The 12,446-nt window shown below is 43.1% G+C and overlaps 1 protein-coding gene across 1 annotated transcript in view; it reads left to right on the top strand.

Annotated features, from left to right (window-relative positions):
• The window catches only part of LOC126341660 (glutamate receptor ionotropic, delta-2-like), a 161,706-nt gene extending 152,328 nt beyond the window's left edge, over positions 1 to 9,378 (top strand). The window contains exon 9 of the mRNA XM_050001793.1: positions 9,058 to 9,378. Coding sequence (XP_049857750.1) covers positions 9,058 to 9,378 — 321 coding nt within the window. The remainder of the gene's footprint in view (positions 1 to 9,057) is intronic.
• Positions 9,379 to 12,446: the final 3,068 nt, after the last annotated feature.

Here is a 12,446-nt window from a genome sequence, read left to right as displayed (position 1 = left end):
ACCAGAGACGCCAGTGGCATGATGAGGATATCGTCAGAGAGAGTTTTGCCGTTAGCGAAGAAGTTTGTGCTTGTTTTATAGACGGGCAGAAGGCCTTCGACAGAGTCAATTGGAATATATTGATGAACACCCTTAAGGAAATAGGAATCAAGAGATCGGAGACTTATAAGGAACTTGTACCTGGGACAAAGGGTAAAGGTACGATTGAACTATGGAGAAAGGAACAGTGTGGAAATAGGAGGGGGAGTGAGACAAGGATGTTGTCTGGCGCCAAGTCTCTTCAACCTGTATGGAGAAATGCTGGCGAGAGAAGCGCTGAAAGGATGCGGAAGCTTCGAAGTAGGAGGACGTCTCATCAAGTATGCAGACGACCTGGTAGTGCTCGCCAAAAGTCACAGACAGCTGCAACACATGATGAACAACATGGTGGAAACGGGAAGAAAATACGGCATGGAAATCAACATCGAAAAATCAAAAGTGATGCGCATATCAATACGTAAGAAACACTTGAAGATAACTGTTGACAATCGGGAACTGGAAAATGTGAATCAGTTCAAGTACCTGGGAAGTTTTATCACAAAGGACGCCCACTGCACCAACGAAATCCGAGCAAGAATCGCCGTGGCCAAAGCTGCTTTCAACAAGAAGAGGACTCTGATGACCAGCAAGTTGAGTTTGGCATTTAGGAAAAAACTGATAAAGAGCTACATTTGGAACATTGCACTGTATGGAGCAGAGAGATGGACCATGAGAAAGAAGGAGAAAAAATACTTAGAGAGCTTTGAAATGTGGTGCTGGAGGAGAATGGAAAAGAGCAAGTGGACAGATCGCATAAAAAATGACGATGTACTGCGAAGAGTAGGAGAGAAGAGAAGTATTCTGCGTACAATTCTTCAGAGAAAGGCCAACTGGACTGGACATGTACTTAGACACGAGGGAATCCTACATGATGTCGTAGAAGGGAAACTCAGAGGAGACGCAGGACGAGGAAGAAGAAGAATTCATCTGGACGACATGAAAGATGGAAGGAGATACAACAGACTGAAGGAAGAAGCCGAAGACAGGGAACAGTGGAATCATAAATTCTCCGTACGAAGACATGGACCTGCCACTAGGCAGAATACTACATAATAATGCAACGCAAGAAACAAATTCCATGAAGGCTAAACATATGTGTCTGTTTTATTGTATGCATACAGAATGCCATCACTTTTAAGAGCCGTCAGGCGCACTTCCTCTGGTGTTTCGACAGATATTTGTAATTTATTTTTTGTAATTTGTAGCTGGAGGCAGCCCAAGTAAATACTACACATCATTTCTTTCACGCTACATCCATTGTTGACGGGAAATGTCGGTTTGTTTTCTGTTACAAATAAAATGATGTTTAGAGCGGAATTTTAGGGGCCGATTCGGTTGAGTGGACCCAAAGCAGTCTAGCGCCATATTTGTTTAATCGATACGTACTAACAGGCACAGTCAAACATGCAGAATAACAACGATAGCACCGCCCTGTGCGCCCACTGGCTACTGCTGCCGAGCAGCAATGCTACTCAGTCACCGCTGGAGACTGCTGATTCTTCGTGTTTTATGTCCCTCTTGATACATATCGATGAAGTAAATATCGAACAAGTCGAAATTTGGACCACTATCGAATGGGCACGTAAAATTCCGAATTGATTTGTGACGGGAAAGGAAAAGACGCTTTCTGTCGACAGTGGGCGTTAGATAAAAGATTTGATGAGCACCATATGCTTGGGCTGACTCCAGCTACACATTGCAAAAAATAAATTACAAATATCTGCCGAAATACCAGAGAAAATGCGTCTGACGACTCTTAGTTATATACAGCTTGTAAGAGTGCTGTAGTACAGGTTGGCTGAGGAATAATTAACCGACAGGAAGAAGATGCTGTGATATGCAGATGATTAGCTTTTCAGAGCATTCACACAAGGTTGGAGCCGGTGGCGACACCTACAGCGTGCTGACATGAGGAAAGTGTCCAACCGATTTCTCATACACAAACAGCAGGACCGGCGTTGCCTGGTGAAACGTTGTTGTGATGCCTCGTGTAAGGAGGAGAAATGCGTACCATCACGTTTCCGACTTTGATAAAAGTCGTATTGTAGCCTATCGCGATTGCGGTTTATCGTATCGCGACACTGCTGCTCGCGTTGGTCGAGATTCAATGACTGTTAGCAGAATATGGAATCGGTGGGTTCAGGAGGTCAATACGGAACGCCGTGTTGGATCCCAACGGTCTCGTATCACTAGCAGTCGAGACAACAGGTATCTTATCCGGATGGCTGTAACGGATCGTGCAGCCACGTCTCGATCCCTGAGTCAACTGATGGGGACGTTTGCAAGACAACAAACATCTGCACGATCAGTTCGACGACGTTTGCAGCAGAATGGACTATCAGCTCGGAGACCGTGGCTGCGGTTACCCTTGACGCTGCATCACAGACAGGGGCGCCTGCGATGGTGTACTCAACGACTATCCTGGCTGCACGAATGGCAAAACGTCGTTTTTTCGGTTAAATCCAGGTTCTGTTTACAGCATCAGGATGGTCACATCCGTGTTTGGCGACATCGCGGTGAACGCACATTGGAAGCGTGTATTCGTCATCGCCATACTGGCGTATTACCCGGTGTGATGGTATGGGGTACCATTGGTTACACGTCTCGGTCACCTCTTCTTCTCATTGGCGACACTTTAAACAGTGGACGTTACATTTCAGATGTGTTACGAGCTCTACCCTTCATTCGATCCCTGCGAACCCCTACATTTCAGCAGGATAATGCACGACCGCATTTTGCAGGTCCTGTACGGGCCTTTCTGGATACAGAAAATGTTCGACTACTGCCCTGGAAATCACATTCTCCAGATCTGTCAGCAATTGAAAACGTCTGATCAATGGTGGCCGAACAACTGGCTCCTCACATTACGCCAGTCATTACTCTTGATGAACTGTGGTATCGTGTTGAAGCTGCATGGTCGGCTGTACCTGTACACGCTATCCAAGCTCTGTTTGACTCAATGCCCAGGCGTATTATTGCCATTGTTATTGCCAGAGGTGGTTGTTCTGGGGACTGATTTCTCAGGATCTATGCACCCAAAGTGCGTGAAAATGTAATCACATGTTAGTTCCAGTATAATATATTTGTTCAATGAATACCCGTTTATCATGTGCATTTCTTCTTGGTGTAGCACTTTTAATGACCAGTAGTGTAATTAACCTGCAAACGGCGCAACGTATCGAATCCTTTACTTAAGACTTTTTCCTCAGCAGAACCTACCCTTCAAATTTCTTACAAGCTTTCACGCCTGTTTCTGATCGCCTTGTATGCTACATTACATTGGTATATACACTGACGGGAAAAAAAATCGCAATACCACGATGGAGTTGTGTGACATAAAGGGAAGTTGGCAGGTGTGTCTCTACAACTGAAACATGGTCTCTATTAAAGTCTCGCGCTAGTCGCGTTACTACGAGGATGCCAGTCAAGTTTGAATTAAAGACGCGCTGTAACGGTCTTGAGCGTTAATTACCTTCGAGATTGAACATGGTGAGTTGATGTTAGTCAAGAATGCCTGTAAGGCGACAAAGACGTTATTATCAACACATCGCTGACTTTAAACGAGATCTTGTAATAGGGCTGCAAGAATCTGGATGTTCCTTCTGCGATACTGCGGAAAGGCTTGGCAGGAATGTAGCCATTGTACATGAGTGCTTACAGCGGTGGTCATGGGAATGTACGGTCACAAGAAGACCGGCCTCTAGACGGCTACGTGTCACAACCGAGAGAGAAGACATCCTGTTCGGCGTAGGGCTCTAGCCGTCGTACTGTAACTGCAGTAGCAATCTGAGCAGCAGTTGGCACCACAGCGACACAATGAACCAGTGCTTTTTTTTCTAAGAAAAGTTTGAGGGTACTCCGACATTGGATATAATGCAGGGAAAATTACTTATAACTGAAGCATGGGATACCACCCGTCTGCTTTTAGCCATGACGTCATAAAAATGGTATTGAACTTATCAAATGAAGCAGGCGATACCGAGAAACACACAAACATACAAGAGAATGTGGTCTCGAACACTTCTGTTTGCATCACCTCAATAGAAGCATGCGATTCCCATCAACTGCTGAACAATAAAAGAAAATGGTATCGTACACTTCAATTGACCCATAATACACCTCAAATGAAACAGGTGAGTCCAATCAACCCTCCGACATACAAAACGATACAAGGAAATATTACCGAACAGATATTTTAACCTATAAAACACCACTAAAAGACACAATACAGCAAAAGCCATCCACACGTATCATCAACAGCAATAGAAACTTTCACTACAAAAATCTTTTGTAATCTTGTTCGGCTCCCGAAATGGTATAGATGATGGCCAGTATTCTGTACTTCAACTGACCCAATTTTTAATACAGCTGAAAATTTATATAACTGTAAAACTACAGTGTAACTTACATTAATAACATTACAACAGTTTCCAAAGTGACTTTAGTTCATGGATGCTGTGGTCTTCACGCATTCTTACTTTACTCTTGCTATCAGTAGCAAAATGTCTGCCTTTTTATGAGTCAAGAGCGTACATAGTCCATGGTCTGGAACAACACCAGTGGAGGACCAACCAACTTTATGAACATCAGATTGCTAACTGTGGAAAGATAAAATGAAGCGCGAAAAAATGAAATAAAAAATGTACGTTCGTCAAATAGTCTTTGGCACTCGTCCAAGTTCTAAACATCGTAAAAAAATTACTTTGTCGACGAAAATGTGTAGGGGTACGCATCCCCCAGCGTTCCCCCAGAAAAAAAGCATTGCAATGAACTATTGCAAATCGGTTACTCCAAGAACAACCGCCCTATAATGTCTATACCTGGAGTTTTGTTCTGAATGCGATTTCATATGACAGCAGTAGCTCTCTAGTGGTTATCCCACCTGACTTCAAAGCGGTATGTGATTCGACCTGTTGTGCCGCTATTCATGACCAGTATTCCAGGGGTCTTTCTCACAGGATAACATTCGACCACATACCGCTGTTGTAACCCAACATGTTGGCTGTCTCCAGTAGAGCACATGTGGGACATCACTGGATGACAACTACAGTGTGTCCGGCCCCGGTAGCTGAGTGGTCAGCACGACAGAATGTCAGTCCTAAAGCCCCAGGTTCGATTCCCGGCTGGGTCGGAGATTTTCTCCACTCAGGCATTGGGTGTTGTCCTGATCATCATCATTTCACCTCCATCGACGCGCTAGTCCCTGAAGTGGCGTCAAATTGAAAGACTTGTCACACAACTACAGTGTCATTCACAGAAAACGTTAAACCCTCCCTGAGCTGATCGACTTAGTGCGACACGCGTGGAACTCCATGCTACAAACTGACATCCTGCGCTTGTACAACACAATGCACGTCATTGCGGAATTCAACATTCTGGCTGTTACACCGTTTATTAATGTATTAGCACTTTACATTTGCAACGGCTTAAAAAGTAAAAGTAAAATTCTATGTACCGACTCCACAGAAAATCCTAGGAAGTTCTGGTCTTACGTTAAATCAGTAAGTGGATCGAAACAGCATATCCAGACACTCTGGGATGATACTGGCATTAAAACAGAGGATGACACGCGTAAAGGTGAAATACTAAACACCTTTTTCCAAAGATGTTTCACAGAAGAAGACCGTACTGCAGTTCCTTCTCTAAATCCTTGCACGAACGAAAAAATGGCTGACATCGAAATAAGTGTCCAAGGAACAGAAAAGCAACTGAAATCCCTCAACAGAGGAAAGTCCACTGGAGCTGACGGGATACCATTTCGATTCTACACAGAGTACGCGAAAGAACGTGCCCTCCTTCTAACAGGCGCGTGCCGCAAGTCTTTAAAGGAACGGAAGGTTCCAAATGATTGGAAAAGAGCACAGGTAGTTCCAGTTCTAAAGAAGGGTCGTCGAGCAGATGCGCAAAGCTATAAACCTTTATATCTGACATCGATCTCTTGTAGAATTTTAGAACATATTTTTTGCCCGCGTATCATGTCATTTCTGGAAACCCACAAACTACTCTGTAGCATTCAACATGGATTCCGGAAACAGCGATCGTGTGAGCCCCAGCTCGCTTTATTCGTTCATGAGACCCAGAAAATATTAGATACAGGCTCCCAGGTAGATGCCATTTTCCTTGACTTCCGGAAGGCGTTAGATACAGTTCCGCACAGACGCCTGATAAACAAAGTAGGAGCCTACGGAATATCAGACCAGCTGTGTGGCTGAATTGAAGAGTTTTTAGCAAACAGAACACAGCATGTTGTTCTCAATGGAGAGACGTCTACAGACGTTAAAGTAACCTCTGGCGTGCCACAGGGGAGTGTTATGGGACCATTGCTTTTCGCAATATATACAAATGACCTAGTAGATAGTGTCGAAAGTTCCATGCGGCTTTTGGCGGATGATGCTGTATTATACAGAGAAGTTGCAGCATTAGAAAATTGCAGCGAAATGCAGGAAGATCTGCAGCGGATAGGCACCTGGTGCAGGGAGTGGCAACTGACCCTTAACATAGACAAATGTAATGTATTGCGAATACATAGAAAGAAGGATCCTTTATTGGATGATTATATGATAGCGGAACAAACACTGGTAGCAGTTACTTCTGTAAAATATCTGGGAGTATGCCTACGGAACGACTTAAAGTGCAATGATCATATAAAATTAATTGTTGGTAAGGCGGGTGGCAGGTTGAGATTCATTGGGAGAGTCCTTAGAAAATTTAGTCCATCAACAAAGTGGGTGGCTTACAAAAAAACTCGTTCAACCTATGCTTGAGTATTGCTCATCAGTGTGGGGTCCGTACCAGGTCGGGTTGACAGAGGAGATAGAAAAGCTCCAAAGAAGAGCGGCCCCTTTCATCACAGGGTTATTTGGTAAGCGTGATAGCGTTACGGAGATGTTTAGCAAACTCAAGTGGCAGACTCTGCAAGAGAGGGGCTCAGGTTTCGAGAGGGTGCGTTTCTGCATGAGGTATCGAATATATTGCTTCCCCCTGCTTATAGCTCCAGAGGAGATCACGAATGTAAAATTAGAGAGATTCTAGCGCGCACGGTAGCTTTCCGGCAGTCGTTCTTCCCGCGAACCATACGCGACTGGAACAGCAAAGGATGGTAATGACAGTGGGACGTAAAGTGCCCTCCGCCACACGCCGTTGGGTGGCTTGCGGAGTATAAAAGTAGATACAGATGTAGATGTGGGAACGATCTTGGCAGAAAATCCTACGAAATTTTGGTCTTATGTCAAAGTGGTAGTTGGATCAAAATAAAATGTCCAGACACTCTGTGACCAAAATGATACTGAAACAGAGGACGACAGAGTAAAGGCCTAAATACTAATGTCTTTTTCCAAAGCTGTTTCACAGAGGATGACTGCACTCTAATTCCTTCTCTACATTGTCGCACAGATGACAAAATGGTAGATATCGAAATAGATGACAGGGGGATAGAGAAAAAATTAAATCGCTCAAAAGAGGAAAGGCTGCTGGACCTGATGGGATACCAGTTCGATTTTACACAGAGTACGCGAAGGAACTTGCCCCCTTCTTGCTGTGGTGTCTCTAGAACAGCGTAGCTTTCCAAAAGATTGGAAAACAGCACAGGTCATCCCCGTTTTCAAGAAGGGACGTCGAACAGATGTGCAGAACTATAGACCTATATCTCTAACGTCTATCAGTTGTACAATTTTGGAACACGTATTATGTTCGAGAATAATGACTTTTCTGGAGACTAGAAATCTACTCTGTAGGAATCAGCGTGGGTTTCGAAAAAGACGACCGTGTGAAACCCAGCTCGCGCTATTCGTCCACGAGACTCAGAGGGCCATAGACACAGGTTCCCAGGTAGATGCCGTGTTTCTTGACTTCCGCAAGGTGTTCGATACAGTTCTCCACAGTCGTTTAATGAACAAAGTAACAGCATATGGACTATCAGCCCAATTGTGTGATTGGATTGAAGAGTTCCTAGATAACAGAACGCAGCATGTCATTCTCAATGGAGAGAAGTCTTCCGAAATAAGAGTGATTTCAGGTGTGCCGCAGTGGAGTGTCTTAGGACCGTTGATATTCACAATATACATAAATGACCTTGTGGATGACATCGAAAGTTCACTGAGGCTTTTTGCGGATGATGCTGTGGTATACCGAGAGGTTGTAACAATGGAAAATTGTACTGGAATGCAGGAGGATCTGTAGCGAATTGGCGCATGGTGCAGGGAATGGCAACTGAATCTCAATATAGACAAGTGTAATGTGCTGCGAATACATAGAAATAAAGATTCCTTATCATTTAGCTTTAATACAGCAGGTCAGCAACTGGAAGCAGTTAATTCCATAAATTATCTGAGAGTAGGCATTAGGAGTGATTTAAAATGGAATGACCATATAAAATTAATCGTCGGTAAAGCAGATGGCAGACTGAGATTCATTGGAAGAATCCTAAGGAAATGCAGTCCAAAAACAAAGGAAGTAGGTTACAGTACACTTGTTCGCCCACTGCTTGACTACTGCTCACCGGTGTGGGATCCGTACCAGATAGGGTTGATAGAAGAGAGAGAGAAGATCCAACGGAGAGCAGCGCGCTTCGTCACAGGATCATTTAGTAATCGCGAAAGCGTTACGAAGATGATAAATAAATTTCAGTGGAAGACTCTGCAGCAGAGACGCTCAGTTGCTCGGTACGCGCCTTTGTTGAAGTTTCGAGAACATACCTTCACCAAGGAGTCAAGCAGTATATTGCTCCCTCCTATGTGTATGTCGCGAAGAGACCATGAGGATAAAATCAGAGTGATTAGAGCCCACACAGAGATATACCGACAATCCTTTCCATGAACAATACGAGACTGGAATAAAAGAGAGAATCGATAGAGGTACTCAAGGTACCATCCGCCACACACCGTCAGGTGGCTTGCGGAGTATGGATGTAGTTGTAGATGTAGATAAAAAAAATAAACAATTATTAAGATAGGCAAAACAGTGGTACGTTTGTGTGTGCAGGTGCGACGGTGCGTGGAGGCGGGGCTGGTGGAGAAGTGGCTGGCCGACACGATGCAGGCGACTCGCGCCGCCGAGAGCCGGGCGTCGCGGCCGGACAGCACGCGCGCGCTCGTGGGGCTGCGCAAGCTTCTGGGCGCCGGGGTCGCGCTGGCCGTGGGCTGCGCAGTCGCGGCGCTCGCGCTAACCGCCGAGAGAGCGCTCTGGCGGCGCCGGCCGAAAACTCACCGCCAGCGCTACCCGTTGGGCATCTACTACAGCCGCAACAGGCCCAGGAACCGGCCGCAGCAGAACACGCGCGTCCCTCTTTCGTTTGCTCCATAAAACCAGGATGACCCAACGCAATTGTTTAAAAAGAGGGACAAACAGCTTCAAAAAGTTTTACAGAGGAAGAAAAAAGTGGGCTCATCAAACAGGTCAACTGCACATCAGGATACCATCCGTCAGCTTTAGACAAGTCACGTCACTGCCGGGAATTACCGGTAAAACTAGTAGTTAATTGATTCAAATGACTCTGAGCACTATGGGGCTCTACGTCTCAGGTCATCAGTCCCCTAGAACTTAGAACTACTTAAACCTAACTAACCTAAGGACATCACACACATCCATGCCCAAAGCAGGATTCGAACCTGAGAACATAGCAGTCACGTGGTTCCAGACTGTAGGGCCTAGAACTGCTCGGCCACTCCGACCGGCAGTAGTTAATTGTTACTGGTGGTCAGGGTGGTGATACCCAGAGCAATATTTTTTTATTATAAATTAAAAACTGTGATTCTCACGATAGTATGGCACCAACTGTTTTTATATTTACGCATAGTTTTAAGATTTAACTAAGGCGGCTGCCTAAACGCCACTCTTGATTGGCTACTTTCGTGTGACTTGTCCAAAGGTGACGGGTTGTATCCTCATCTGCAGTATTCCCCATCAAACATATGTCCAATTTTAATAAATGAGTTCTCGGTAAATGATAACAGCCAAACAGTTGCAGGATAAAGATTTATTAAAATTCTTGAGCACTGTTTCGGTATATCTAAATATACCTTCATCAGAAGTAAAATACACTAAAATCACAACCTGCAGTGGAGACACATAAAACAAATTGTGCCAAACTACTGACGACGCCTTTCGCACAATTGTTTTATGTATCTCCACTGCAGATGTGATTTTAGTGTATTTTACTTCTGATGAAGGTATATTTAGATATAATGAAACTGTGGTAAAGAATTTTAATAAATCTTTATCCTGCAACTGTTTGGCTGTTATCATTTACCATGAAGAATTTGAACAGTTGCTATTTCAGCGATGTTTAAAATTTTGAAATAAATGAGTTTATTATCTACAGACATAACATACATACATTCCTTAACAATTATTGCTACTTTAAGAAAAGAGCAATAGAACAGGATGAATTGTAAATTTAACTGCATTAAGCTCAACTTTGCGAAAAAGCCGGACACTTTAAAAATCCGCCCGGACCCCGGACAAAGAGCTAAAAAGGAGGACATGTCCGGACTAATCCAGGCGTCTTGTCACCCTACATAAAACCACGTAGATCGTCTTGGTTGCCCAGGGATTGCGCGTCTGTGTTCTCATCATGTCATCATCATCATCATTCGTGGCAGTGGCTAGATTGGACTGTGTAAGAATTGTACGGGCTCTGATGACCGCGCAGTTGAGTGCCGCACAAATCAAACTTCATCAGCTTGGTTATAACGGCGATTCAACTGAAGACTGAATATCTGTAAACTTATCATCATTCAAAACCCATTTCAGAACAGTTGCTCTAGTGCTAAGTAGTAGCGGAAAAGTAGGGGGCCCAAATTTCGTCACCTTAACAGGTTGGACCTGTATAAGTCCTGAAAGGTTATGGAAAAGACTACAAACTGATATACACATTCCTCAATTTATTCTCCACTTGTAAGCAATTAACAATTCAATTATTATAATGTACTAAAGCCAGTATTTAACATAAGCATTAGTACTGCGAAACAGAAATACAAAAAGAAACCTTCGCCATTTTGTCCCCCATAAAAGTTCTCAAAAATACAATTAATTTAAACGTATTTTTCGATTATAACACTGCCAAATACTTTCATCATTATAAGTCACTTTAGACACCAAACCAAGTGTTTTGTGCAACAATTCCATTTCTCTCCACCTGCCTTTTTCAACAGGAAAAACCAAAATAATCTCTATAAATACGACATAAAATGAATTACTAATAACACTTCCGAATTTCGTCCATGGAACGAAAACAGGAAATGTAAGGGGGATGAAATTACGAACTACCCAGGAAGAATGACTGATTGAGCGATACAGGCAAAACCGTTGACAAAAGCAATTACATGCAACAAACTGCAATGCACAACTGAAATAAAGTCTAATATTTTAACAGAAACCAATGCTCATACGAATAGCAATCTGTTAATTTGGCTGCTGCACTAACTCACTTGAGTCTAAAAAGATGAATTCCATATAACTCGGAAGCTAAACGTACTGCACACAAGATAATGTCTTAGCAAAGCTGTGGACTGAGGTCTCTCTATTCTTATCAACAATGGAAGCCCGAAATACATAGGGGGATGAAATTAGGATCAGGAGCGCTATTTAGGCCTGTTATTTAATTTCTTCTGGACAGCTTCCTCTCTAGTGGGAAATTTGGCTCAAAAGGACAGCTTTCCTTTAATGTGCCGCATCTCAAACGGCCTTCTCCACTCTCAGGAGTAGTAAATAAAAAATAAATAAAAGTTAACAAATGGCCGCTCTACTTCAAAATGAAAAGAATACAAATACATTGTCATGTACACTGAGATGGCAAAGGTAATGGGATATTTTTCAGCATGTCAGACCTCCTTTTGCCCACTGTGGAGCAGCAACTGTATGTGGCATGGACTCGACAAGTCTCCGGAATTCTCCTCCATTCTGCTTCTACAGTATTTTAGTCTGTTGAGTTGTCATATTATTCAGATATGTTGAACAATTCAGTAGCACTATATTCTGAGAGTAACTCAAATAAAATCAAATCAAGTAGAGGCAAAAAATACAATAAACTGATATAAGTAACTGTTAATGTCAAAAGTATATTAACTATCATCAGATTCAGATTCTTCAGATTATTCAGATTCAAAAACATGTGTACTATGCAGAAAAACCATTTGAATATGTTTGGATCAATGATGTTAGAGATTTAATCGATCGATTAATTCATGGAGAAGAAACAGCTGGAAATGAAAATTACCATAATGAAAAACTTGGAGTAACGCAGATGTTACCTAACAAATTTAGTGATTTTATTATTAATAATCCCAAAGGAATTCCATTTATGAGGATGTTTTACCAAATACATTCTGGAAGGGAAAAATGAAAAAGGCTTGATAAATTGTGCTTTAAAT

This window comes from Schistocerca gregaria, chromosome 1, assembly GCF_023897955.1.
Source record: "Schistocerca gregaria isolate iqSchGreg1 chromosome 1, iqSchGreg1.2, whole genome shotgun sequence".
In the NCBI taxonomy this organism is placed as follows: Eukaryota; Metazoa; Arthropoda; class Insecta; order Orthoptera; family Acrididae; genus Schistocerca; species Schistocerca gregaria.
The sequence above is the reverse complement of the archived record's forward strand: the minus strand, read 5'-3'. Positions and strand labels throughout refer to the sequence as shown.